This window comes from Choloepus didactylus, chromosome 4 (genome assembly GCF_015220235.1).
Source record: "Choloepus didactylus isolate mChoDid1 chromosome 4, mChoDid1.pri, whole genome shotgun sequence".
Taxonomy (NCBI): Eukaryota; Metazoa; Chordata; class Mammalia; order Pilosa; family Megalonychidae; genus Choloepus; species Choloepus didactylus.
In genome coordinates this window covers 127,699,895-127,727,074 of record NC_051310.1, presented here as the reverse complement: position 1 = coordinate 127,727,074, position 27,180 = coordinate 127,699,895, and the positions used below count along the sequence as shown (strand labels likewise).

The window sequence follows — 27,180 nt, the reverse complement described above, 5'->3', positions numbered from 1 at the left end:
GAAATTTGGGCAGCATGATGGCAGTCTGGGAGAGGGACTGGAGTGAGTCTAGGGTCATTAGGGGGTGAAGGAGAGCATGGGGCAGCTGTCTCCATGTGGATGTCAGCTTTGGGAGGATGCTGAAAGAAAGTAAGCTGACCCAAAGGGAAAGGAGAGATGGGGAGCAGAGTGATTTGGCTAAAGTGGGGAGAGATCTGCTCTATCAAATTCAGCCTGGGAGGCTGGAAAGGTTCCCCAAACCTCTGGCCACTCCTGCTCCCCTCCTCACCCCTTGCTTACTTTTTAACAGGGTTGCTCAGGACTGAGATCTGCCTCCACAAGCACCTGCTGCTTGGAGTCTGTTTGGAGTCAGCGTATAAAATATTTTGACCGACTTCTCTTCTCTAGGTGAAGCTCCATAGCTGCAGTCCAGGAGAGTTGGGGCTAACTGGACTTCATCATAACGAAAGGACAGTGGCTTCCCAGGCTGTGGAGTGGTAGAACTGAATTGGCTGAAGGTTTCTCTCATGCTAAGCTCCATCCACCCATGCACCACCTTATGCGCCTCACGACTATGCCAGGTAGGGACTGCTACTACTTCTAGCTTACAAATGAGCACCCTGAGATTCAGTGGAGTTAAGGGACTCTGACAGCAAATGGTGGAGCTGGGATTTGTGTCTACGTAGTCTGACTCCAGAGCCGGTCTGTGCCCCCAGCCAGGCACAGACTGAGGGAAAGCAGAGGCTCTTACCAGCTGTCATTTTCCAGGGCCCCTTAAATAGCTCTTTTTGTGTGATTCTATGATATCTTAATTCTTCTCCCTACAAATTTTTATATTTCCTCATTTGTTCCCTCATTCATTTTCCCGAGATGGATAGGTGAGCTGGGGATCCTCGTTAAAATGAATACCCCGGCTGTGATTCACACATACACGCACACACTTTGCTGAGCACATTCTCAGGCTTGCAGGAAGAGACACCCACCCGCTAAACCTTCCCTCCATGAAGCTCTCCCTGTACTTCGGCTTCAAAGTAACTGGCGAGAAGAGACGCCTCATGGCTTTGCATCCGTTCGTTGGCTGGGTAACAAAGGGTAAAGTGGCTCGTTTTAGGAATTCTGACTTTTACATTTCTACTGTTAATGCCGTATCCCCTGGAGTGTTATTACCTCAGTATCCCTCATTTTTAAAAAACCCTCAATAGTTTGAACTCCAATACTTGGACATGTATGATAGTGATACCTTAGTTATGAAGGTTATTCTACAAAATATTTTTTAAAATGGCAAACCTGATGAATGACATGCTTATTGTGCGTTATTACCTCATGTAGGTCTATTGTGAATTAAGTCTTTGTTTATTGATCCCATTTATTTAATTAATAGCTACATACATTACTTAAATTCTCAGCAATTGAATATTATAAAGTAATTGAAAGTTATGAAATGGAATTCCTTAAAAATAATCTACAATTTTGACTCTTTACTAAATTGCCAAGCATTTTATATAGTTAATTTAATTAGTGAAGTTTTCCTTGTCTGCATTTCTGAGAAGTTGTATGTAGGGTCAAATGACATATATTATACAATTAGCCTCACAAAGGTCTATTAAAACCTCGAGTTGAGAGCTTTTGGTGGCTCAAGGACCTCAGAGTATCACTCTGACACCAACTACTTTTCCCATTTCACTTCTCACAACTGTTCTACCCATGGCCCATCACTCCTGCTATACTGCCCACTGGTCATTCCTGAATACAATATGAACGTTCACACCTCTATTCTTGGCTCAAGCTGTTCCCTTGACTCAGAATGCCCTTCCTTCTCTCTTCCACATAAAAAGTTCCTTATGTAGGAGGGCGGGGCAAGATGGCAGACTGGTGAGCTGTATGTTTTAGTTACTCCTCCAGGAAAGTAGGTAAAAAGCCAGGAACTGCGTGGACTGGACACCACAGAGCAATCTGTCTTTGGGCATACTTCATACAACACTCATGAAAACGTGGAACTGCTGAGATCAGCGAAATCTGTAAGTTTTTGCGGCCAGGGGACCCGCGCCCCTCCCTGCCAGGCTCAGTCCCGGGGGAGGAGGGGCTGTCAGCTCCAGGAAGGAGAAGGGAGAATTGCAGTGGCTGCTCTTACCGGAAACTCATTCTACTGATTCAAACTCCAACCATAGATAGACTGAGGCCAGACACCAGAGACTCTGAGAGCAGCCAGCCCAGCAGAGAGGAGACAGGCATAGAAAAAAAACAACACGAAAAACTCCAAAATAAAAGCAGAGGATTTTTGGAGTTCTGGTGAACACAGAAAGGGGAAGGGCGGAGATCAGGCCTTGAGGCGCATATGCAAATCCCGAAGCAAGGCTGATCTCTCTGCCCTGGGCACCTTTCCTTAATGGCCCTGGTTGCTTTGTCTATTAGCATTTCAATAACCCATTAGATCTCTGAGGAGGGCCGTTTTTTTTTTTTTTTTTTTTTTTTTTTTTTTTTTTTTAAATCCTTTTTGCTTTTTCTAAAACAATTACTCTAAGAAGCTCAATACAGAAAGCTTCAAAGAATTGAAATTTGAGCACGTCAAGTCAAGAGCAGAACTAAGAGAGCTCTGAGACAAAAGGCAATAATCCAGTGGCTGAGAAAATTCACTAAACAACACAACTTCCCAAGAAAAGGGGGGTGTCCGCTCACAGCCACCATCCTGGTGGACAGGAAACACTCCTGCCCATCGCCAGCCCCATAGCCCAGAGCTGCCCCAGACAACCCAGTGTGACGGAAGTGCTTCAAATAACAGACACACACCACAAAACTGGGCGTGGACATTAGCCTTCCCTGCAACCTCAGCTGAATGTCCCAGAGCTGGGAAGGGGGAGCAGTGTGAATTAACAGAGCCCCATTCAGCCATCATTTGAGCAGACTGAGAGCCTCCCAACACAGCCCAGCAGCCCAGAACTGCCCTGGGGGGACGGCACTCACCTGTGACATAGCACAGTCATCCCTCAACAGAGGACCCGGGGTGCACAGCCTGGAAGAGGGGCCCACTTGCAAGTCTCAGGAGCCATACGCCAATACCAAAGACTTGTGGGTCAGTGGCAGAGACAAACTGTGGCAGGACTGAACTGAAGGATTAGACTATTGCAGTAGCTTTAAAACTCTAGGATCATCAGGGAGATTTGATTGTTAGGGCCACCCCCCCTCCCCGACTGCCCAGAAACACGCCCCACATACAGGGCAGGCAACACCAACTACACACGCAAGCTTGGGACACCAATTGGGCCCCACAAGACTCACTCCCCCACTCACCAAAAAGGCTAAGCAGGGGAGATCTGGCTTGTGGAGAACAGGTGGCTCGTGGACGCCACCTGCTGGTTAGTTAGAGAAAGTGTACTCCACGAAGCTGTAGATCTGATAAATTAGAGATAAGGACTTCAACTGGTCTACAAACCCTAAAAGAACCCTATCAAGGTCAGCAAATGCCACGAGGCCAAAAACAACAGAAAATTATAAAGCATATGAAAAAACCAGACGATATGGATAACCCAAGCCCAAGCACCCAAATCAAAAGACCAGAAGAGACACACCTAGAGCAGCTACTCAAAGAACTAAAGATGAACAATGAGACCCTAGTACGGGATATGAAGGAAATCAAGAAGACCCTAGAAGAGCATAAAGAAGACATTGCAAGACTAAATAAAAAAATGGATGATCTTATGGAAATTAAAGAAACTGTTGACCAAATTAAAAAGATTCTGGACACTCATAGTACAAGACTAGAGGAAGTTGAACAACGAATCAGTGACCTGGAAGATGACAGAATGGAAAATGAAAACATAAAAGAAAGAATGGGGAAAAAAATTGAAAAACTCGAAATGGACCTCAGGGATATGATAGATAATATGAAACGTCCGAATATAAGACTCATTGGTGTCCCAGAAGGGGAAGAAAAGGGTAAAGGTCTAGGAAGAGTATTCAAAGAAATTGTTGGGGAAAACTTCCCAAATCTTCTAAACAACATAAATACACAAATCATAAATGCTCAGCGAACTCCAAATAGAATAAATCCAAAAAAACCCACTCCGAGACATATACTGATCACACTGTCAAACATAGAAGAGAAGGAGCAAGTTCTGAAAGCAGCAAGAGAAAAGCAATTCACCACATACAAAGGAAACAGCATAAGACTAAGTAGTGACTACTCAGCAGCCACCATGGAGGCGAGAAGGCAGTGGCACGATATATTTAAAATTCTGAGTGAGAGGAATTTCCAGCCAAGAATACTTTATCCAGCAAAGCTCTCCTTCAAATTTGAGGGAGAGCTTAAATTTTTCACAGACAAAGAAATGCTGAGAGAATTTGCTAACAAGAGACCTGCCCTACTGGAGAAACTAAAGGGAGCCCTACAGACAGAGAAACAAAGACAGGACAGAGAGACTTGGAGAAAGGTTCAGTACTAAAGAGATTTGGTATGGGTACAATAAAGGATATTAATAGAGAGAGGGAAAAATATGGCAAACATAATCCAAAGGATAAGATGGCCGATTCAAGAAATGCCTTCACGGTTTTAACGTTGAATGTAAATGGATTAAACTCCCCAATTAAAAGATATAGATTCGCAGAATGGATCAAAAAAAATGAACCATCAATATGTTGCATACAAGAGACTCATCTTAGACACAGGGACACAAAGAAACTGAAAGTGAAAGGATGGAAAAAAAATATTTCATGCAAGCTACAGCCAAAAGAAAGCAGGTGTAGCAATATTAATCTCAGATAAAATAGACTTCAAATGCAGGGATGTTTTGAGAGACAAAGAAGGCCACTACATACTAATAAAAGGGGCAATTCAGCAAGAAGAAATAACAATCGTAAATGTCTATGCACCCAATCAAGGTGCCACAAAATACATGAGAGAAACATTGGCAAAACTAAAGGAAGCAATTGATGTTTCCACAATAATTGTGGGAGACTTCAACACATCACTCTCTCCTATAGATAGATCAACCAGACAGAAGACCAATAAGGAAATTGAAAACCTAAACAATCTGATAAATGAATTAGATTTAACAGACATCTACAGGACATTACATCCCAAATCAACAGGATACACATACTTTTCTAGTGCTCACGGAACTTTCTCCAGAATAGATCATATGCTGGGACATAAAACAAGCCTCAATAAATTTAAAAAGATTGAAATTATTCAAAGCACATTCTCTGACCACAATGGAATACAATTAGAAGTCAATAACCATCAGAGACTTAGAAAATTCACAAATACCTGGAGGTTAAACAACACACTCCTAAACAATCAGTGGGTTAAAGAAGAAATAGCAAGAGAAATTGCTAAATATATAGAGACGAATGAAAATGAGAACACAACATACCAAAACCTATGGGATGCAGCAAAAGCAGTGCTAAGGGGGAAATTTATAGCACTAAACGCATATATTAAAAAGGAAGAAAGAGCCAAAATCAAAGAACTAATGGATCAACTGAAGAAGCTAGAAAATGAACAGCAAACCAATCCTAAACCAAGTACAAGAAAAGAAATAACAAGGATTAAAGCAGAAATAAATGACATAGAGAACAAAAAAACAATAGAAAGGATAAATATCACCAAAAGTTGGTTCTTTGAGAAGATCAACAAGATTGACAAGCCCCTAGCTAGACTGACAAAATCAAAAAGAGAGAAGACCCATATAAACAAAATAATGAATGAAAAAGGTGACATAACTGCAGATCCTGAAGAAATTAAAAAAATTATAAGAGGATATTATGAACAACTGTATGGCAACAAACTGGATAATGTAGAAGAAATGGACAATTTCCTGGAAACATATGAACAACCTAGACTGACCAGAGAAGAAATAGAAGACCTCAACCAACCCATCACAAGCAAAGAGATCCAATCAGTCATCAAAAATCTTCCCACAAATAAATGCCCAGGGCCAGATGGCTTCACAGGGGAATTCTACCAAACTTTCCAGAAAGAACTGACACCAATCTTACTCAAACTCTTTCAAAACATTGAAAAAAATGGAACACTACCTAACTCATTTTATGAAGCTAACATCAATCTAATACCAAAACCAGGCAAAGATGCTACAAAAAAGGAAAACTACCGGCCAATCTCCCTAATGAATATAGATGCAAAAATCCTCAACAAAATACTTGCAAATCGAATCCAAAGACACATTAAAAAAATCATACACCATGACCAAGTGGGGTTCATTCCAGGCATGCAAGGATGGTTCAACATAAGAAAAACAATCAATGTATTACAACACATTAAAAACTCGAAAGGGAAAAATCAATTGATCATCTCAATAGATGCTGAAAAAGCATTTGACAAAATCCAACATCCCTTTTTGATAAAAACACTTCAAAAGGTAGGAATTGAAGGAAACTTCCTCAACATGATAAAGAGCATATATGAAAAACCCACAGCCAGCATAGTACTCAATGGTGAGAGACTGAAAGCCTTCCCTCTAAGATCAGGAACAAGACAAGGATGCCCGCTGTCACCACTGTTATTCAACATTGTGCTGGAAGTGCTAGCCAGGGCAATCCGGCAAGACAAAGAAATAAAAGGCATCCAAATTGGAAAAGAAGAAGTAAAACTGTCATTGTTTGCAGATGATATGATCTTATATCTAGAAAACCCTGAGAAATCAACGATACACCTACTAGAGCTAATAAACAAATTTAGCAAAGTAGCGGGATACAAGATTAATGCACATAAGTCAGTAATGTTTCTATATGCTAGAAATGAACAAACTGAAGAGACACTCAAGAAAAAGATACCATTTTCAATAGCAACTAAAAAAATCAAGTACCTAGGAATCAACTTAACCAAAGATGTAAAAGACCTATACAAAGAAACTACATAACTCTACTAAAAGAAATAGAAGGGGACCTTAAAAGATGGAAAAATATTCCATGTTCATGGATAGGAAGGCTAAATGTCATTAAGATGTCAATTCTACCCAAACTCATCTACAGATTCAATGCAATCCCAATCAAAATTCCAACAACCTACTTTGCAGACTTGGAAAAGCTAGTTATCAAATTTATTTGGAAAGGGAAGATGCCTCGAATTGCTAAAGACACTTTAAAAAAGAAAAACGAAGTGGGAGGACTTACACTCCCTGACTTTGAAGCTTATTATAAAGCCACAGTTGCCAAAACAGCATGGTACTGGCACAAAGATAGACATATAGATCAATGGAATCGAATTGAGAATTCAGAGATAGACCCTCAGATCTATGGCCGACTGATCTTTGATAAGGCCCCCAAAGTCACCGAACTGAGCCATAATGGTCTTTTCAACAAATGGGGCTGGGAGAGTTGGATATCCATATCCAAAAGAATGAAAGAGGACCCCTACCTCACCCCCTACACAAAAATTAACTCAAAATGGACCAAAGATCTCAATATAAAAGAAAGTACCATTAAACTCCTAGAAGATAATGTAGGAAAACATCTTCAAGACCTTGTATTAGGAGGCCACTTCCTAGACTTTACACCCAAAGCACAAGCAACAAAAGAGAAAATAGATAAATGGGAACTCCTCAAGCTTAGAAGTTTCTGCACCTCAAAGGAATTTCTCAAAAAGGTAAAGAGGCAGCCAACTCAATGGGAAAAAATTTTTGGAAACCATGTATCTGACAAAAGACTGATATCTTGCATATACAAAGAAATCCTACAACTCAATGACAATAGTACAGACAGCCCAATTATAAAATGGGCAAAAGATATGAAAAGACAGTTCTCTGAAGAGGAAATACAAATGGCCAAGAAACACATGAAAAAATGTTCAGCTTCACTAGCTATTAGAGAGATGCAAATTAAGACCACAATGAGATACCATCTAACACCGGTTAGAATGGCTGCCATTAAACAAACAGGAAACTACAAATGCTGGAGGGGATGTGGAGAAATTGGAACTCTTATTCATTGTTGGTGGGACTGTATAATGGTTCAGCCACTCTGGAAGTCAGTCTGGCAGTTCCTTAGAAAACTAGAGATAGAGCTACCATTCGATCCAGCGATTGCACTTCTCGGGATATACCCGGAAGATCGGAAAGCAGTGACACGAACAGATATCTGCACGCCAATGTTCATAGCAGCATTATTCACAATTGCCAAGAGATGGAAACAACCCAAATGTCCATTAACAGATGAGTGGATAAATAAAATGTGGTATATACACACGATGGAATACTACGCGGCAGTAAGAAGGAACGATCTGGTGAAACATATGACAACATGGATGAACCTTGAAGACATAATGCTGAGCGAAATAAGCCAGGCACAAAAAGAGAAATATTATATGCTACCACTAATGTGAACTTTGAAAAATGTAAAACAAATGGTTTATAATGTAGAATGTAGGGGAACTAGCAGTAGAGAGCAATTAAGGAAGGGGGAACAATAATCCAAGAAGAACAGATAAGCTATTTAACGTTCTGGGGATGCCCAGAAATGACTATGGTCTGTTAATTTCTGATGGATGTAGTAGGAACAAGTTCACTGAAATGTTGCTATAGTATGTAACTTTCTTGGGGTAAAGTAGGAACATGTTGGAAGTTAAGCAGTTATCTTAGGTTAGTTGTCTTTTTCTTACTCCCTTGCTATGGTCTCTTTGAAATGTTCTTTTATTGTATGTTTGTTTTCTTTTTAACTTTTTTTTTCATACAGTTGATTTGAAAAAAGAAGGGAAAGTTAAAAAAAAAAAAAAAAAAGAAAAAAGACAAACAAGGAAAAAAAAAAAAACAAAAAACGATGTAGTGCCCCCTTGAGGAGCCTGTGGAGAATGCAGGGGTATTCGCCTACCCCACCTCCATGGTTGCTAACATGACCACAGACATAGGGGACTGGTGGTTTGATGGGTTGAGCCCTCTACCATAAGTTTTACCCTTGGGAAGATGGTTGCTGCAAAGGAGAGGCTAGGCCTCCCTGTATTTGTGCCTAAGAGTCTCCTCCTGAATGCCTCTTTGTTGCTCAGATGTGGCCCTCTCTCTCTGGCTAAGCCAACTTGAAAGGTGAAATCACTGCCCTCCCCCCTACGTGGGATCAGACACCCAGGGAAGTGAATCTCCCTGGCAACGTGGAATATGACTCCCGGGGAGGAATGTAGACCCGGCATCGTGGGACGGAGAACATCTTCTTGACCAAAAGGGGGATGTGAAAGGAAATGAAATAAGCTTCAGTGGCAGAGAGATTCCAAAACGAGCCGAGAGATCACTCTGGTGGGCACTCTTACGCACACTTTAGACAACCTTTTTTAGGTTCTAAAGAATTGGGGTAGCTGGTGGTGGATACCTGAAACTATTAAACTACAACCCAGAACCCATGAATCTCGAAGACAGTTGTATAAATATGTAGCTTATGAGGGGTGACAGTGGGATTGGGAATGCCATAAGGACCAAACTCCACTTTGTCTAGTTTATGGATCGATGTGTAGAAAAGTAGGGGAAGCAAACAAACAGACAAAGGTACCTAGTGTTCTTTTTTACTTCAATTGCTCTTTTTTCACTCTAATTATTATTCTTGTTATTTTTGTGTGTGTGCTAATGAAGGTGTCAGGGATTGATTTAGGTGATGAATGTACAACTATGTAATGGTACTGTAAACAATCGAAAGTACAATTTGTTTTGTATGACTGCGTGGTATGTGAATATATCTCAATAAAATGATGATTAAAAAAAAAAATGCAAAAAAAAAAAAAAAAAAAAAAGTTCCTTATGTAATCAAGGCCCAACATGAGCATTTTATTTTCTGTTAAGCCTTGTCCCTCCCTTCTGCCATTCAAGGAGAATTGCGGTCTGCTGCATACTCACAGTCGTATATATAATTAGTTATTTGCCTACTCCTCTCTCACTAGATGGTGAGTTCCATGAGAGCAGACCATGGACTATTTCTTTGGCATACTCAGCATCCTTGTTGAATGAATACGTTGGATGTAGCCCTATAGAAAATGGAGACACCCAAGCAACACAGTCTTTAACTTTCGAATGTGTGAACATAGAATAAAGTCCCATGACATATCCTTAATTCCTTTACTGGTCAATTGTTTTGATGTTTGATGGCACTGTAGAGAGATCTCTGAATTGGCATTGAGAAGTCAGTGCATGGGGCTCTGAGTCCCTGCCAAGGGAAGCTGGTATTATCACCATTCCTATGATTGAGTCACAAGATGGTCAGGGCCAGAGAGGGAGGAGAATGGAGGAAGAGAGCTGGAGGAACAGAGGGAATGAATTGGGGATGGGACATTGAAATAAGCTGGAAAGTAGGGAAACCAGACACATCCAGATGAGCTACCCAGATGGGGACCCTGGGTACCTGAGGGCAGAGGCAGCTGTGGGTCTGGTTGCTGTCTGTGCCTGTCCTTGCTTAGTCTGGGTGGTGAATGGTCCACGGATCCCTTAGTCAAATATAAAGGAGAGAAGGATCAGATGGATGGATGAGACAACAGACATCCACACAGAGACTGTGCGGTGGAAACGATGATAATAAATTAATGAGATGACCCCAGGAGAATAGCCTTGGAGAAATTCAAATTCAAGGGATGAAGGACTCAGATGAAGATTGCCTTTAGAAATAAGGTGAAATGAAATGCTATTTTATTTCTTTTTCTTCTGGAAATTGCTAAGTCATTGGACTTTTTGGGTGGCATCTCTGGCTGTCGGAGCATAGATCCACGAATGAGAGTATCATACTTCCCCCTGGGATTCTGGCCTGGCTGCTACTGAGAAAGGCTGGAAAATCCTTTGGAAGTTTTTCACCTTGGCTATCCATTGGAGTCACCAGGGAAACTTTCAAAACACTGATGCTTGGGTCCCCTCCCCAGAGATCCTGGTTTATTCAATCTAGCGTGCAGGTTAAGCCCTGGGATTTTTGAAAGCTCCCCAGGTGACTCTAACAGGTCGGTGAGGTTGAGAACCACTACTCTACAGCAGTGCTTCTCACACTTGAATGTATGCATGAGTTACCTGGACATCTTGTTAAAAGGCAGATTCTGATTGAATAGATCTGGGTGGAGCCTGAGATTCCTTATTTCTAACAAGCTCCCAGGTGATGCTTGGCAACTGGTCCAGGACCACAGTATGAGTAGGAAGGACTGCAGAGTCTAGAACACTGACTCTAGGGTATGGTCCAAATCCATCAACATCACCTGAAGCATGAGGTGGATGCCTGTTCAAAATGTACATTTCAAAGCCCCAGCATACAGCTACTGAATCAGATTTTCTGAGGGTAGGATCCAGGAGCATACATTTTTTTTTTTTTTTTTTTCAGGAGCATACATTTTAAACAAGCTTCCCAGGTAATTTAGATGTCCAGTAAAGTTGGAGAGCCACTGCTCCTGGGCAATATTTCCAAGCATGCCAAAATCATAAGAGTCATCCTTACGCACATTAAAAAATTTATATATGTATGTAGAAGGCAACAAATCAACATATAGACAGGTATTATCTCCTAGTTATAGAATTATGGATGGTTGGATTTTGCTTTATTTATAATGTCCCATATTTTCCAAAGTTCCTACACTGAGCATTTATTACTTTAATAATTAGAGAGACTATTTTGAAAGAGGGAAACAATTAAACATTCAATGAAGCCTAATGGATAAGGTTGCTGACTGTTGTGCCATTCATTAATAATAGCAAAAACAAACAAACTGAAAACAATTGAAATGTTCAATGACAGAAAGTTTGTTGGAAAAGTTATATAAATTCCTTCCTAAAATATTATAAAGTCATAAAAATTTATGTTTGAGCAACCAATTAATGGGCCAATTGTAACGTCCAAAACCAGGAGGTTGGTTAGATATAACAGCATAGCCATGAAACAGAAATTTGTAGAATGTTTTCTGGCATAGAGTGGTCCAGGAACACATGGATGGCTTTTGCCTCTTTCACTGCTGTCTGGCAAACTGTAAACACCCCAAATATTATCTCTTGAATGAATGAATGAATGAGTGAATGCTACTTATGATGTACTGGGGGAAGGAGGGCAAGGATGATACAATTACCAGGGATTTTTATTTTCTCCATTCTTCTTGTATGTATTTTCAAATGTTCCATAATAAATTTAATAACATGATGTTTCTAATTTAAGAAGTTACAGAACAGTGTTTATGTATCATCTCATTGTGAAATGACTTGAAGGCTATTCACTAAAACAAACTGTGGTTATCTCTCTGTGCAGGATGTGTGGAGATATTTGTTGGTTTCTTTTTTCTTGATTATAGTATATAATAGATTTACAAGGGAAGCTATTTTTAAAAAAGCTTTGAAATTTAAAAACTAAATTATAAAAATAAGATACAAAGTGCTTGGACGTGTAAGTATCCATCAAATGGCAGTCTATTCTTGTATGTAAAAAATTTTACTAAGGCTGTGTCATGACAAAAGCAGGATACAAAATTATATATACTCACTATAATAATTAATGGATGGAAAAAAATCTGCACCCTTGTGTTGAAGGCAGTGCTCTAAAATGGTACAGTAGTTATGTCTGATATTGTATTACTTTAAAATAGGGAGGCTGGGCAGAAGATAGTATACATTTTATAAAATTTATAAAATTTTGAACAACTTTTGTATGTTGAATTGTGTTTCATAAAAGAGCTAGAACAGGGGCTGTCATTTAAGTATTTGGAATGATTTTCAATGTACCCAGAAGGGTGGCCACCCTGTGCTGCTTTAATTTTATTGTTCCAATAACTGCATGGGGCAGCACCTTGCTGGGCATTTAAATATGTTTCTAGGAAAGCAATTGTGTATCAGCCAAAAGAGCAGAATTAAAGGAAGCAAGAGTCATTTGTTATTTTCCTTAGAAAGTTATTGGCTGGGATATGGAATAGGCCTCCGGTTATTTTCAAAGAGGGATACACACAAACACATGTGTGCCCCCAGGATCATGCACTTGAAAAGCCATGGTCTATCTCTGAAGAATACACAGGAAACTGGTAACAGGTCTTGCTTCTAGGGGAGGAGACTGGGAGCTAGGGAATAGGTTGGGAGGGACACTTGTTTTCTCTGCATATCTTTTTATGCTGTTTAATGCAAAAAAAATATATACATGTACTGTGTATTCAAAAATAAACATTTGTTAATGAAAAACAATGAATTTTTTTTAAAAATTGGGGCTTATGGGGGCAACCAGGAAAATAAGTAGCTTAGAGAAAAGTAAAACGTGCTTTCTTATGAGAAATAAGGGTGTTTAGTTCCCATAATAAATGGATTTGAAAGCAACTAATACCAAGATTTGCTAACACTTGCCTGCCCTTCCTTTGGGGAACACTTCCAGCAGGTCTCCAAGCTGGTGTGCCATCCCCTTTCCTGTTGTCTTTGTTGACAGAAGGCCCCTGCCCTGTCCACCATTGCTGGGGGTTACTTTTGTTTCTCTAACAGCAGGGATGGATTTGGGCTAACCCTTTACACTGGTTTTCAGGCAGTTGGCTGGAAAGAGGAGTGTCCATAATGGCCCATCAACACTGCGAAGTGAAAGCCAGACTAGAAGCATTGGACCCACAGTCTTCTCTTCATTAGCATCACACTAACATGTTGCTTACCCCTCTAATAACATGTTTCAGCGAGGCAGAGGCCATCTATCTGATTTTACATCTTAAGTCTATGCAGAGACCAGAGAGCCTGTCTACCTTCAGAACAAGCTTGACGGTGTGCGCTATGCTGAAATGTTATATCTTTACATTTATATCAACATAGCCATTCTTCATTTAAAGGTGCATCTAGGCAACCAGCTTCTCAAACCAGAACCATTGGAGTCAGTTCCTCTTTCATTTTCACCCCAGGCCACGATGTCCTCTCAATTTTACTTTAGAAATATCTCTCAAATTTGGCCCATCCATTCTCTTCACCTCTGTAGACAATGACATACGAGACCCTCATAATCTAGGGTCTAGATTATGACCCTAGCTAGGCTCCTGCTACATCTCCTACTCAGGCTACCAGCTGGCTTTCAAGAGTACAAGTCTGATCATCTCACTCCACTCCATGTCATATTTCCTTTAGCTCCTGCCATCATAGGCCCCGAGCCCCCTGCCTTGCACATTCTGTGATCTCGCCCAGCTTGTTTCCATTTCCTTTCCTGCTCCCATGGAACTCTATTCCTACCTGGATGATAGCACTCATCAGAGATATTGTAAGTCTTTATTTATTTGTGCATTTCCTCTTGTGAGCTCCTCCAGGACTTGACAGTCTCATTCATCTTTTAAGCCCTAGCACTTGGCCCACTGCCTGGCACCCAGAAGATGCCCAATCAGTGTTTGGTGAATGAAGGAAAATTAACCTTTTGAATGATATAATATGACCCACAACATCACTTCTCAAACTTAAAAGTGTGCATGAATTTCCTGAGGATCTTTTTAAAATGCAGATTCAGATTCAGTAGACTTGGGGTCAGAGCTGAGAGCATTTCTTAAAAGTTCCCAGGCTAATGCTGCCTATCTGAGAACCACACTTTGATTAGCAAGGACCTAAGACCAGTAATAATATTTAAGTGCAGGAGCATGTGGAAACAATTATTCTTACAGGAAGCTTGAATCTTGAATTCTTGAGTGAATTTGTAATATACAAATCTATGGAGCTTTGGACTGTTCCAGAAATAAGGGTAAAACAAACAAACAAAAAATCAGGGGGCAAAAAGAAAGATTATTTTCTCTTATCCTCAATATTATAATTCTCAACTTGGAGTTATATTAGAACCACCGGAGGCTTTTTATTCTCCTCCATCTCTCCCCCACCAATCTGATTTGCAGCCTTAGAGGAATATGATATCCTTGCCCACCCCTCCCTGGCTATTGAAAACCACAGCCTTGGAGAACCCTTTTGTTATTGATGGGAATGTATCTTATCACTCAGCTGTGTTGGGGAAGAGACAAGCTTCCAGCTATACAGTAATTCAGAGCCAAGAAACCTTCCTCCATAGGGGTTTCAGCCAAGCCCTCCACTCACACTGTTGTTCCCTCTTTCTTCTTCCATCTCTGACCCAAGCCCCACTCAGCCTCCAGATCTTCAATTAACTGTCACATCCCCACACCTTGACCTTCTTCTTGGCACACAAAACAACTCAAAGTAAGTATCTGAGTAGCTTTTTGTCTACCTTCCCCACTTGCCTGTGAGTTCCCAAGGAGTAAGGAGCCAAGTCTGCTGTACTCTCTTGTCCCCATACTGAGCGCAGGTCTGCCATGGCAGGTGCTCAAATGAATGAAGAAATGAATCTCTGTTTCCAAAGCTAGTGGGATTTCCTTTTTTATTTCAATTAGCCCAAATTCTAGAGATCTATAATTCTGAAAAGGGCTGACATTTAGGACAGAGCTTGGAACAACACAAAATGTCTTGGCCCTTGTTTGGTCCAAATTTTGGGGTTGAGAGGCCAGACCAAAACAATCTTTCCCCTCAATGTTAAAATTAAATAATATTTACCATTTACAAAGAGTATGTATCATATAGGTAAGATAGGAAGCATAATAACAAAAAGAACATTTGTGAATGCACTACCCGACAAAAGAACTAGAACACGAAACAACACTGTATTTTTTCCTCCTCCTGTCTCTTTGCCTTCCTCTACTGGGGGTAACCACTCTCAGGAAATATGTATTTATTATCCTTTGTTTTTTAAAATAGTTTATGCCACATATTTATGATCTCTAAACAATAACTTGTTTAGCATTGCTTGCTTTTGAGTGCCATAAATTGGTCCTGGTGTGGTCCTCTCTAGCTTGCTTTTTAAAAATTCAACATTGTTTCTAAGATTCATCTATGTAGTTGTGTATAGCTGTGGCTTATTCATTTTCATTACTGTGTAAGATTGCATTATATGGATATGTCACAATTTAGCTGTTCCCTGTCAGTGGACATTTGGGCTGTTTCCAGTTGTTGGCTCTTATGAACACCGCTGCAACAAACAGTCTTGTACATGTATCCTGGAGCATTTGTGAGTTTATCTCTAGAGTATAATCCCAGGAGTAGGATTGTTGGACTTGTGCAGGTACAGGTTTATAAAATAGTACCAAATTATTTTTTTGAAGTGGTGGTGCCAATTTATAGCTCCACAAGCAGTGTATAGGAGTTCCTGAAAGCCCACATCCTCACTTTGTAGTACCAGGACATAGGCAATCTCAAACTGGAGCACTTTGGCACCAGAAGCCAGCACTCCTGTCCAGATGGGTTGTTTCCCCCTGAGCTCCTGACAGGAGAGCCGGGCTTGAGACGCTGCCCAAGAAACTGGCACCCTGGGCCTTGCACCTTGTTAATCCTGATGTTGGAGACAGAGCAGTAAATTGAGATAAGAGACTAGGATTCCAATGGGCCTTGCCATGGAGATACAGCCATCATAGAAGGCAATCAGTCATAGGATGTGGGAGCTGGAAGGTACCCTAAGGCCAAATCCTTCATTCCACTCTGAAGGACACTAAGGCCCAGAAAGGTTAAATGACAAAGTCTCAGAGTTAATTAGTACACGAACTGTCTCGGGGGCACTTGATTCTTAGTCTGGTGTTTTCTTTTTCCTAGTAATTTAAAATGGCAAAAAAAGGTTGTATAAAATTAATAATGACTTTGTAAATAGTCAAAGAACTGACCAATCCATTTTTTAAAGGTAGTTGTTTGACTTAGGTGACAAACATTTGATACCATTTTTGCTTGAGAAATAAAGAGTGACGATATTATGCAGTGGGATAAATAGGGGGAAAACACAACCTACACAATTATGGTTTTCAAAATACAAACTCAACAGCATTAAAAGACACCAGTTTCCTGGGGAAAATAATCTTCAATTATCTGACTGGTCATCCTTGTCCTTAGATCAGCCCAGGCTGATGCCAGGAACCGTCTAAAAAGCCGTTTTTGTGCAGAAGGCAAACTTCAAATCCATTAGGTTTTCAATTCATCCTCCCCTTATGAGCACTCATAATTAAGCTATCATATGAGGCTGAGAACTGTTATCTGTGGAGATGATAGCAAAATAGCCTCAGTGACCTGATGGTTTATGGTTTTCCATGTGAACGCGGGAAAACGTTAAACAGAGACCAATTTGCAGCTGAGGTACTTAGCACTCCTCAGCTGGTACGTAAGAATCAAATGCGGCATGGTTCTTGGCAGAAGAATCTGTCCCCTTTGATCAAAGGCAATAAAAGTGGAACTGGGGAGGGAGGAGGACTGTTTAACAGGAAGGGTATGAAGGAAAGTGGCTTCTGAAGTCTGCAGTGGAGATTTTTCACTCTGGAGCTGGTTATTTCAGGAATTCTCTTCCTCCCTACCCAGCCCACCTGCCTTGCTCTAGACCCCAAGAATCCATTTACTATTTAAAAATATCTTTTTGTTTAACAATATCTGCAGGTTGGTAATAAAAGCTTTCTGTAGGCATCTCTTATAATATCAGAATAAACCTCAGGAGCAGTTTATTACTTTGGGGTGGATGGGTGGGGAATAAGTAATTTTGCCTAGGACTGCTGACCAAAGGGTACTGAGGTACTTCTTGTTCACGTTCTCTTCCTACCAGTCATTTTAATCAGCGCTTCCCCTATTTAATGAGCTTGTAGTGCCATAGCATAATCACCCAGCTCACTGGATTAACGATGAAAAGAGGAACTGATTTTTCCAGTTTCATCATTTGAAGTAAATGTTAACTTTCTTTCTGAGTCCTTAGTTAACCGCATTAGTGTGACAAATATGTCTTTGTCTGGCATAAGTAATTAGAATTTAATCACTTTAACTGCATCTTAATTACCCCAAATGAATTGAGAGGACATTTAATAGCAAAGATTAAATTGCCTTAATGAACGATTTTTGCGACTCCATCAATACTTGAATCGCGTTAGCCACTCCTCTCACGCACTCCAGTCACGGAACCTGCAGTGAGCACCGGGATCACTAGATGGCGCGCTGCGCTCGTTTATTTATTTAATTTTCCCCGTAGATCTGTTTTGGAAGACAAAAAAGAAAGCAAAAAACATATAGTTTGTGTTCCTTTGATAACCTCTCTTTGGGACCATGAGATCATCACCAGATGTGAAAAGGAAAGCAGCGATTTCATAAACTGTCGATCTGTGTATCCTACGGCATATGCAAAGGGAGAATGGAAAACACATGGAAACATGCAATGTTTGAAATTTAGTTGCCCTCTGGATGTTTGCCAACACATAGACAGTTTTAGGGAATTTATAATTTTTTTAGTGCAGAGTCATAAAATATGAGTAAGCTCTGGACTAGCAAGACAGGGATTAGAGATCTGAACTCTGATGCCTGGAAGTATGGAGTGTTTGGGCCCTTAGGCCCTCCTCCAGGCATGGGTCCCAGTGGACCAGTCCTACCCACACAGAGCACATCTAATGGGATGGGCCCTGCCCATCAATAATTGTTTAAGTGAACAAATGGATAGGGAGACTTGGGTTCCACTTCTAGCTCTACTATTGCCCTGCATTCCCTCTGGCTGCTTCTTCAAAAAACAGCAATAAAAAGTCTTGAGTAAAACAGAAATGTTCCCATAAGTAACTCTCTTTGAAAGTCCCAAAGGGAAGACATGCACTCCCTAGTTTCAAGATCTTTATTATGCAGAGACGTTCTAGATTGGGTGTTTATGAGGGTGAATCAAACACTTTCAGACTCTGGGTCCACCCACCTGGAGGACCAGTACTAGTAATAGAGGCACAGGGTTGAGGGTAAAATGGTTCTGGGTTTGAGTCAGGAAAGCTGAATTCAGGGCTTCAGTGCTTTCTGGGTGTGTTACTACAGGGAAATTATTTAACCTTTCTGAAGATAGAAACAGGGAAAATAATGGTAACTACCAAACAGACTAGCAGTTCCCAAACTGCAGCATATTAAAATCAATGTGTAGCAAGGTTTGGGAGCCAAGGGCATAGAGGGTGGGTATTAAAATGAGAACATCCATGTGCCTTTATGGTACCTGACTAACAATATGTGCACAACCAAGTGAGCTTCTTTATCAATTGCTTTGACAAATCTGATGGGTTGTACTTTAAGAGCTGGTTCTGTCCAGTAGTTGTCTTATTAAATTGCCTCACCTAAAGAAGAAGAAAACCAGAGGTTAATTTGTTCAATTTTATGATAATATGGCATCTTTTGGGAGGGACATATGCAGATAATTCCCTAGCAACACCCTGTGATAAACAATTTGTATGTCTTGTGATTGGTCTAGTCAGTTAACCCAATTCTATCATCTCAGGAGGATAGGTTTCATTAGTATTAATATACATGTGTTAAAATAAAAACCTGTACAAACTTATTGACAGGTGACAGGAACTTAGGATCGTGCATCAAATTCACTCACATTGGAAATAAGTTTTTTCTTTTTAGTGGACTCAATGAAGCTGGCATTTTTCATGTGGAAATAATGTAGTTTTTATCTCCCAAAAGGGGCTTATTTACCTAACTTAAATAGAACATAAAAATGATATTTAATAAATAGTTGTTGAACTTTTATCCAGTATTATGAGAAATCTATCCTTTAACAACTATGACTTCAATAAAACCCTACTTTTGTTGCTACCCTAGGTTGAGTACCCTTCAATTTTACCAAGAATGTGGAAATCCTGCTGTTTTAATGAGGACAGAAGTGAAACTAGTCATTTCTCATTTCACTCCATCAAGACTCCTTGGTTAATTTTAAATATTAAGTTGGTATCTAAATATTTCACTATATGGAGTTTACAAAGAGCACTGAGCACTGTCACTTGAAAGGAATAGCCTCTAACTACGGAGGCTGAGGACCAAGACACCAAGGACCAATTAAGGAGCGTCTCCTCGTTAATTCCCGGCCCTCACTGGACTTGAGGGTTTTATTCCTTACAAGCAATTCAGGAATAAATTTTTCTTTTTACCAAGATGCCTTGTAAAACCTATTTCTTCTAAGAACTTTGGGTACCAGTTTCTATTTGATTAGCTGAATTTGCCATGACTGTAGAAATGATGACATCAAATCAGCTCGTGTAACAACCTCCTTAAAGACCTCGTAGATTGGAGATGACTATAGATTTTCCCCAGCATGGATCAAAGGGACTGAATTGAATGTTTTAGCTTAATGATCCAACCCCTGTCACACCCATAGGGACGCGAATTCCGATTTTATAAGCAGGTGCACACGTGAACTCAGACGCACAGACAAAGCTGCTGGGGAGGGACGAAAAGATCAACCACCTGATCGACGCGGATAGATTTGAACTTTTCGATTACTTGACCGCGCAAGTGCATATTCCTGGTGGGGCTTCGCGCTTTCTCCCAACCTTCGGAATATCAGCTGCTAGGTTTCGTTTTCTAACTACGGTTTTCAAAGGCATCTTAGCAGCCTTCCAAGGGCTAAGTAAGAGAAACTCCAGATCAGGCGACACGGCGGCGGACCTCTGTCCAGGGTCCTGACGCCGCGCCAACTCTCCAGGCCATCAGTCTCCGAACGCCCTTGTACCCGCTCCACGAGAGAGGAAACAAAGACTTCCAAGCTCAAGGCTCGAGGGCTGCCTCCGGAAGGAGAACCGACAAAACAAAGGAATCGCTAATCCGCCCGGTGCCATCCCTAGTCCCAACATCGGATTTCCCATCGTCAGGGTCACCTTCTCTACTCTGACCTTTTCTCCAATAAAAACATGACAGAAAAAATTATAATTCACATAGAAAATCCAAACCTGCATGCTGTTTGAGGAGGTTAGATTTGGAGTGTACTTTGGGAAGGTGGCAATTTTGCCCCATCAATGGGGTAATACCAGGCATTGTTGGGGACCTAGATGGAACCACTAGATACCCTTTACTTCCTCCTCCAATGCCTCTTCCTATCAAAAGAGTTTTCGTTTTCAAAATCACTAGGACAACGTTCTAAAAACAAAGACGCAGCAAGCATTAAGGACCTCTTTGCGTCGGCTGGAGGCTTCTTCGCACCCGGCCGCTGCAGCCCGCAGGGGGCGCGCGCGACTTCTGCAGCACAGCCAGTAGGGCTACTCTACCCGGGGAAGAGGAAGTGAGCCCAAATGGAGGGCACCATGGAGCGAAAGAGTCCAGCTCCCCGAGGCGCTCCGAGGGCTTAGAGCTTGAAGATAAAGGAAAAATGCGTCCTGGGCTTTGAGACGCTTTGTTGATACGACGCAACTATGCTATCGTTGGCACGGTCCATCCCAAGTATCAGTAGCTAAGCTGCGATGTTGGGGTTGGGTCTCTGCCGACAGCCGCAACTTGGGCCGGGCGGGTCGCTCCTGCCGATCCGGATCAGCGGCTTGCGGCTGCACCTGCTGGCGGGACAGCCAGTCATTCTCTGAACAGGCCGCGCAGTTTTATTTTTTGTCTCGGGCGGGCGTCCTCACTGCGCTGACACCACACAATAGCCGACCGTCAGGCTTCCCCAAGCCCTAGAAGCAGGTCTCCTCCACCCCAGCCAAACAGCTGCTCCAATCTAAACCAACACACTTCAGAAGGGCCGTGCCTTCCTCTCCTCATTGGGCTTTGTGCTCCCAAGTGAGGACCGTACAAACGGAGGGGACCATTGTTCCAAGCCCCCCAAAGGAACAGGCAGGGACTGTTACAAAGGAGCCACGCAGAGCCTTCTGGTAACTGTCCTCAAAAGCAAGCCCTTTTGGTTTCGCCCTTGGCTTTGGGGGAGGTTCCCAGCAGTCTCCTCAAATGCACCTCCACCATTTTGGCCTGGGCGGGGTCTGGGACTCCTCAGTCTCCTCTTAATAACCCGACCATTCCTCCGCGCACCCCTGGCAACACTGGGAGGAGGCCGCCCCAGTCCTTCGGGAAAGTAGCAACCAGCGGACAGCCCTCCTCCCCCAGGCTCAAGGTGGACTCAGTCTACAGCACCCTGCCAGCCCTTTGTTCTCGCCGCGGCCCGCTGGGAGCAACTGCGCGGTCCAAGATCCTCTACATCGAAATGCTGGGCGTTAGGGAACGTGCTCACTAGGCACCTTCTCTCACCCTCGAATCTGGAAACTCTTCCTGCTCTGGCATTCCACCTGCCCAGTTCTGGCCTTTCTCCTGTGACTCGGGCGTCTTTGGGAAGTGGGGAAGTGGGAGTCCCAGAGTCCAGCATCTCACCCCTTCTGACCGACCCCCGCAGCACAGGGAAGCGAGGGAACTGCTGAACTGTCACCGGCCGGGATAAATATTAACAAAAAGCAAATGGATTTGCGCGGGGACCAGTTATCAATCAACCAGGCCACAAGGCCATTCACTGCAAACACTGCCCAGGTTGGGCTAGGTGAAGATTTCTCATGGCCGCCTCCTGGCCGGAACCCCTCCTCCCGAGCTCAGGCCCTTTCCCAGGTGGTTCTGTGACAAATCCGGGTAGAAAGAGGGCGCCGCAATGCCGGCGCGGGAGGCCGGGCCCGTTCCCTGGCGCCGTTTGGAGGCTTCTTAGTAGCCTAACACCCAATCTCGTTCAACCCCCAAACTGCGAGCTACCGACTCCTGGGACCCCAGCGCTGTACGGGTTGCTCTGTGCAAAACGCAGTCTTTTCCCGCGCCGGCAGCTCCGGCAGTGTAGCCAAAGACTTCTGGAATCCTTAATTGAAAACTAATCTCACGTCTTGATAGGCGCCCACGTCAGAGGCCCCCCCCCCTCCCCCGCCACCCGTACAGTCCAGCCCGCCTACCGAATCCGGGACCAGACTCCGCGGAAGCCGGGTCACGCTGCGCTCTAATGGGGCGGCAGCTAGTATTACATTGACGGAACATATATTGATTTTTTAAAGGTAGTTAATTCGGTGAGAATTTCCTCTTGTCGCCCGTCTCCCACCAGGCGATGTAATTTCGTGATGCGAAAGCACCTGGCCAAACACGACTGCACTTGGGGGGACTTTTGACCCTCAACAACAGGCTGCGCTGAAACCCGGGGACCCAGAAGGGCTTGGAGAAACCACCCTCCCTCCGCGGGGCGCATGAACCCACCTCAGTGCGTCCGGGACTCTACAGGGTAGGGACCAAGTGCGGGATCTTTGTGCGCAACAGCGAACAAAGCTGCCAGGCGCGCATCTGCGTGAGGAGCTGGGCCGGGGGACTGGGGGCGCAGGGCAGGAGGCAACATCCCGCAGCCGTTTTAAGGCTCCTACGTTCAGGGCTTGCTAGAGATCATCTGGAGAGTTCAAAAAACGACCCCCCCCTCCATTTTTTTTTTTTTTTAAATAAAGTAAGCTAATAACGAAACTGCTGGTTGTTCAGTGACTTAACAATGGGTCGAGGCTTTTGCAGTGTGACGGGATTGCTCCAGTTTCCCTCCAGGAGGCTCTCCTGGGTGGGCCCGGCGCTCTCAGTTGCAGCCCTCCCCACCTTTCAACTAGGCTAAAAAAAAGAAAATGAAGAAAAAGACGACTCTCCATTCGGGTCTTAGGATTTGGAGTCTGCTGGAAGTTTGGCGCCAAACGCCTGGACTGATGGAGTCTCCGACTTTCTGCTTTTTCAAGGAAAAAGGTCACGTGGCTGGGGCCATGGGCTGCTGGGTGTCCAGGCAGTGGTCCCCTTGAGGATCCCCGGGGTCTACATCCGAGCCCACCTGTGCCTTCCTCGCGCGGACTCCCCTTCGCCTAGCGAGCACGGCGGCGCCTCGCTCCCACCCCACCCGGTAACTCGGCTCTGCACGTGGGGATGTCAGAAGGCGCTAGCGCAGAGCAGGGCGCCAGGCCGTTTCTAGGGCTCGGGGATCGACTCTGAACAAAATCTGCTCGTCTGTCCTTTAGGAGGCAACGCTTGTGGGGGATCGGTGGAAGGGGGGGTGCACTTACTAAGTTCAGGAGCAAGCGCCTTTGCAGGGTGGGAACAGGACTGGGCTTCCCTGGAGGCACGCCCCTCCACTTCCACCCTCTTCTTCCCCCCACTCGCCTCTTTGCCCACCAGCCTCGGCAGTCACTGCCTCAGTAAAATATCCTGAAGCCAGGGCTCAGGGCTGGCGTGGGTATGTGAAAAGATACTGACTACCATGGGCGCCGACAGAGGTGGGACAGTCAGAGCGAGGGGCAGCCCTTTAGCTCACCCGCTCTGGGAACTCAGCTGCTCGCGGGTCTCGTTCAGCCCAGGGATACAGTGCCCACGCACAGGACGAGAGGACACGTCTTTCCATCGCTCCCGAGTGGAAACGAGGGAGCTTGGGATTCGCCAGGGCAGTCCCCCAGGGGCCCTGTAAGCGTATCCTTCTTCGTCTTCCTTTCCCCCTCCCCACGTCGCGTCAGGCTACCAGTTGTAAGAGCCCTCGCGCTAAGACTTTGCTGGGCGCGGACGACCCCCGGGCTGGGCTGGAAACCCGGCAGGGCAGAGGTTCAACTAGCGCCCAGACCCTAGGCGCGTTTTGGGTAGCATCCCGGCCTTAGTTGCAGCTCGCCGGCACCCGCCTCCCGCCTAGCTTCCCATTGGCAGGCACGAGGTGGGGGAGGGGGCTCCGGCCTCTCATTTTGATTTTAGACTGAGAAACGGCTCAGTGCCCCCGGCTCCGAGAGGATTGACTGTCTCTCATTCTCCAGGGACGAATTAATGGAGAACGATCAGTTAATTAACAAAACCCTCATTCCGGCTTGTACCTTTAGCCAGGGCTCAGGCCTGGGTGCGGGCTGAGATGGGGGCGGGAGCCGGGACCCAGACCCTGAAGTCAATCAACTAGGCAGCCTCCGCCCGGGTCTTATAAAACGGAGTTTGCCCTCGGTTGCCCTTAGCTCACTCTCCCTACGTGTCCTCCGCCCGAGGGTGGGGGGTGGGGGGTCGCCGAATCCGTCTGAAATCCCCGGATTTGGGCTGGACTCAGCTGTCCCCTCAGCTAGTCTGCGGGCCGGAGCCTCCCCCACACCTCTGCCCAGAGAGGCTGGGGGGTGTTGGCCAGGCGCCGTGTCTATGCCTCGCCGTTGAGACTTTCCCGTTCGGCTCGGAAACACACTGAGCTGGGGAATTCGGATCTGGGAGATCTCAGCTTGCAGACTTTGCCGTCATTTACACTCTCTCATCCTCAGCAGAAGGATGGCAGACGAAAAATCATGCAAAGGAACCAAACAAAATACAAAGTCCTAAGCGAGTGGACAGCGAAGACTGGAAGCTCCCTTATTCCTTGGCCTTTCTCACCCCGACCTCTGGGTCTGCCCCCCTCTCCTTTTCACAGCCGGTTCCTCCCACAGAGCGCGCGTTAATTGGTACATTGCGTCCGCGCCAAGCAGCCAAGCGCTGGGCGGCTTTGGAACGTTTTGTCCGCGCTCATGGAGTGCGGTTCCCACCAAGCCTGTCCAGCGCCAATACAGCCTTCGCCTCCCTCACGCTCCAGCCAGCGCACTGGTACGTGCCAGGGCTACTAGCAGGGAGCACCCGCACGCAGAGCTATGCCCGCGTCGTCCCCTCTTTCCTCTCTCTAAACCCAGAGTGCCCTACTGAGAAGCGGCACACAGACCAAGCGGCCAGGTACGGAGGCTTCTCTCGGCCTCGAGCCACGACAGCTTCCAACGCTGTCCCTGAGTACAGATGAGCACCCGCAGTCGCCGAAGTCGCGCCGCTCAGCTCCCAGAGCTTCCCACAGCCAAGCGCACCGAGTCCTGGAGGAGACCGTTTGCTCCTGAGAGCCTTGTGCCGGCTCTTCCGGGCCCAAAGACTCCACCTCTCCGGGAAAGGGGTAGCGGGATGAAGCGCGCCAAACCCTCTGTCTTTCCCTCCCTCCTTCAGTCTCTTCGGTTTCCCGGTCCCTTATCTCTCCGCGCTCCCAGCTCCTTGGCCCGCTCACCTGCTAAGCGGAGTGCAGACATGCGCTGAAACTCCGGCTCCTGCAGCCACTTCCACATTCTCCGGAAGGTCTCCCGCCCGGACTTTAGTTTGCTCCAGGGTTTGGGGTTGCGTAGCAGGTCCGAGAGGGTCCCCTGGGAGCGGCAAAGCACCCTCTGCGCGAAGATGGCCTGCGGGATGCTGTAGCGCTTGAGCTCGGTCGTGATACGCTGCGCCACCTCTTTGGTATTGATCTCTTCCATTTGCCCTGAATTACTTCCATTGCTGACCTGCGCGCCGGTCACTGAAGGGTTGGGTTCCCGGGCTGTGCCCAGGAGCTGCCCGTGACCCTGGGCGTTCAGGTGTGCGTGAGGGTGGTGCGGAGGAAGGCCGTTGATGGGCACCATGCCGGCCGAAGTGGGCGTGAGGTGCTGCTCCCCATGGCGGCCGAGCATGACCGGGTGGTGGGCTTCGAAGCCGTTAGGGGTGAGCATCTTGTCGGCGGGCATGGCGGCACCCGGATGGGCGTAGTGGGGGAGCCCTTGCTGGGAGTTGTGGATGCCGCCCAGACCAGAGCCGGAGAGGGGCGAGAGGCTCTGGCCCATGCCAGCCACGTCCTTATGGTAGGGGGTATAGAGGTTATTCATGGAAGCCAGACCGCGCTCGTCCCGCATAAGCGTGAAGCTACCGCTCACATTGCCTGCCAGGCGCTGGTGGTGGTGCGGGTGGTGGTGGTGATGATGGTGGTGGTGATGGTGAGGGAACTTGTCCGAGACGGTGGAGATGGGCGGCAGCGGCTGCAGAGGGGTTAAGGTGGTGTAGGTGGTGGGCATGCTCATACCTGGGGGAGTCTCGCAGGCCATGGTCATAGTGGGGTGCAGGGGGCCGGCCAGGCTGTGTTCGGGGCCCCGGTGGTGATGGTGGTAATCGCCGCCGCCGCCGCCGTCCAGCAGGGACGCCATGCCCATTGAGCGCGGGTGCGCGGGAGGCAGGTGGCTGCCACGGTGAGTCACGGAGCTGCGCGCGTGGGGGCTGCCGCCCAGCAGGTCAGCGGGGGCAGGCACCGGCTCATGGCTCACCCCGTGCAGCTCGCCGATCGCCTCCATGGTCAGCTGCGCGTTCATCGTGATCTGGGCGAGCGGGCGGCGGACACAACATCGATGTGGCCGGGAAGAGGCGGCAAGGGGCGCACGGAGTCGGGTCTTCACATCAGCTGCCCGCGACTGCTGCCTTCCTTCCTGCCTCTCAGTGTGGGGCTCTGTCTCTGTGCGTCTCGCTTTCCCTCTCGTCCCCGCCTCCCCCTCTGCGTCCTCAGCTTTTTAAAAATATTAATTTCCAAAACGGATCCGCGCCGTTGGACGAGCGCGGTGTCCCCAGCCTGCCACCCCCGAACTCCTCTCGCCCCTCTCCTTCCTAGACTTGTGAGGCCCCCGGCTCCCCTGCCGCGGCTCGCGTGCCTGCCGCGGCTGCTGCCTGCCCGCGCCGCTCACCAGCTCGAGCCATGGCTCGGTTACTGTTGCAG

General features: G+C 45.4%; 1 protein-coding gene across 1 annotated transcript in view; it reads right to left on the bottom strand.

Annotated features, from left to right (window-relative positions):
- Positions 1 to 26,935, bottom strand: part of ONECUT1 (one cut homeobox 1) — a 44,140-nt gene extending 17,205 nt beyond the window's left edge. Inside the window, exon 1 of the mRNA XM_037833927.1 lies at positions 25,681 to 26,935. Within this exon, the coding sequence (XP_037689855.1) occupies positions 25,681 to 26,782 (1,102 nt within the window). The 5' untranslated portion in view covers positions 26,783 to 26,935. The remainder of the gene's footprint in view (positions 1 to 25,680) is intronic.
- Positions 26,936 to 27,180: the final 245 nt, after the last annotated feature.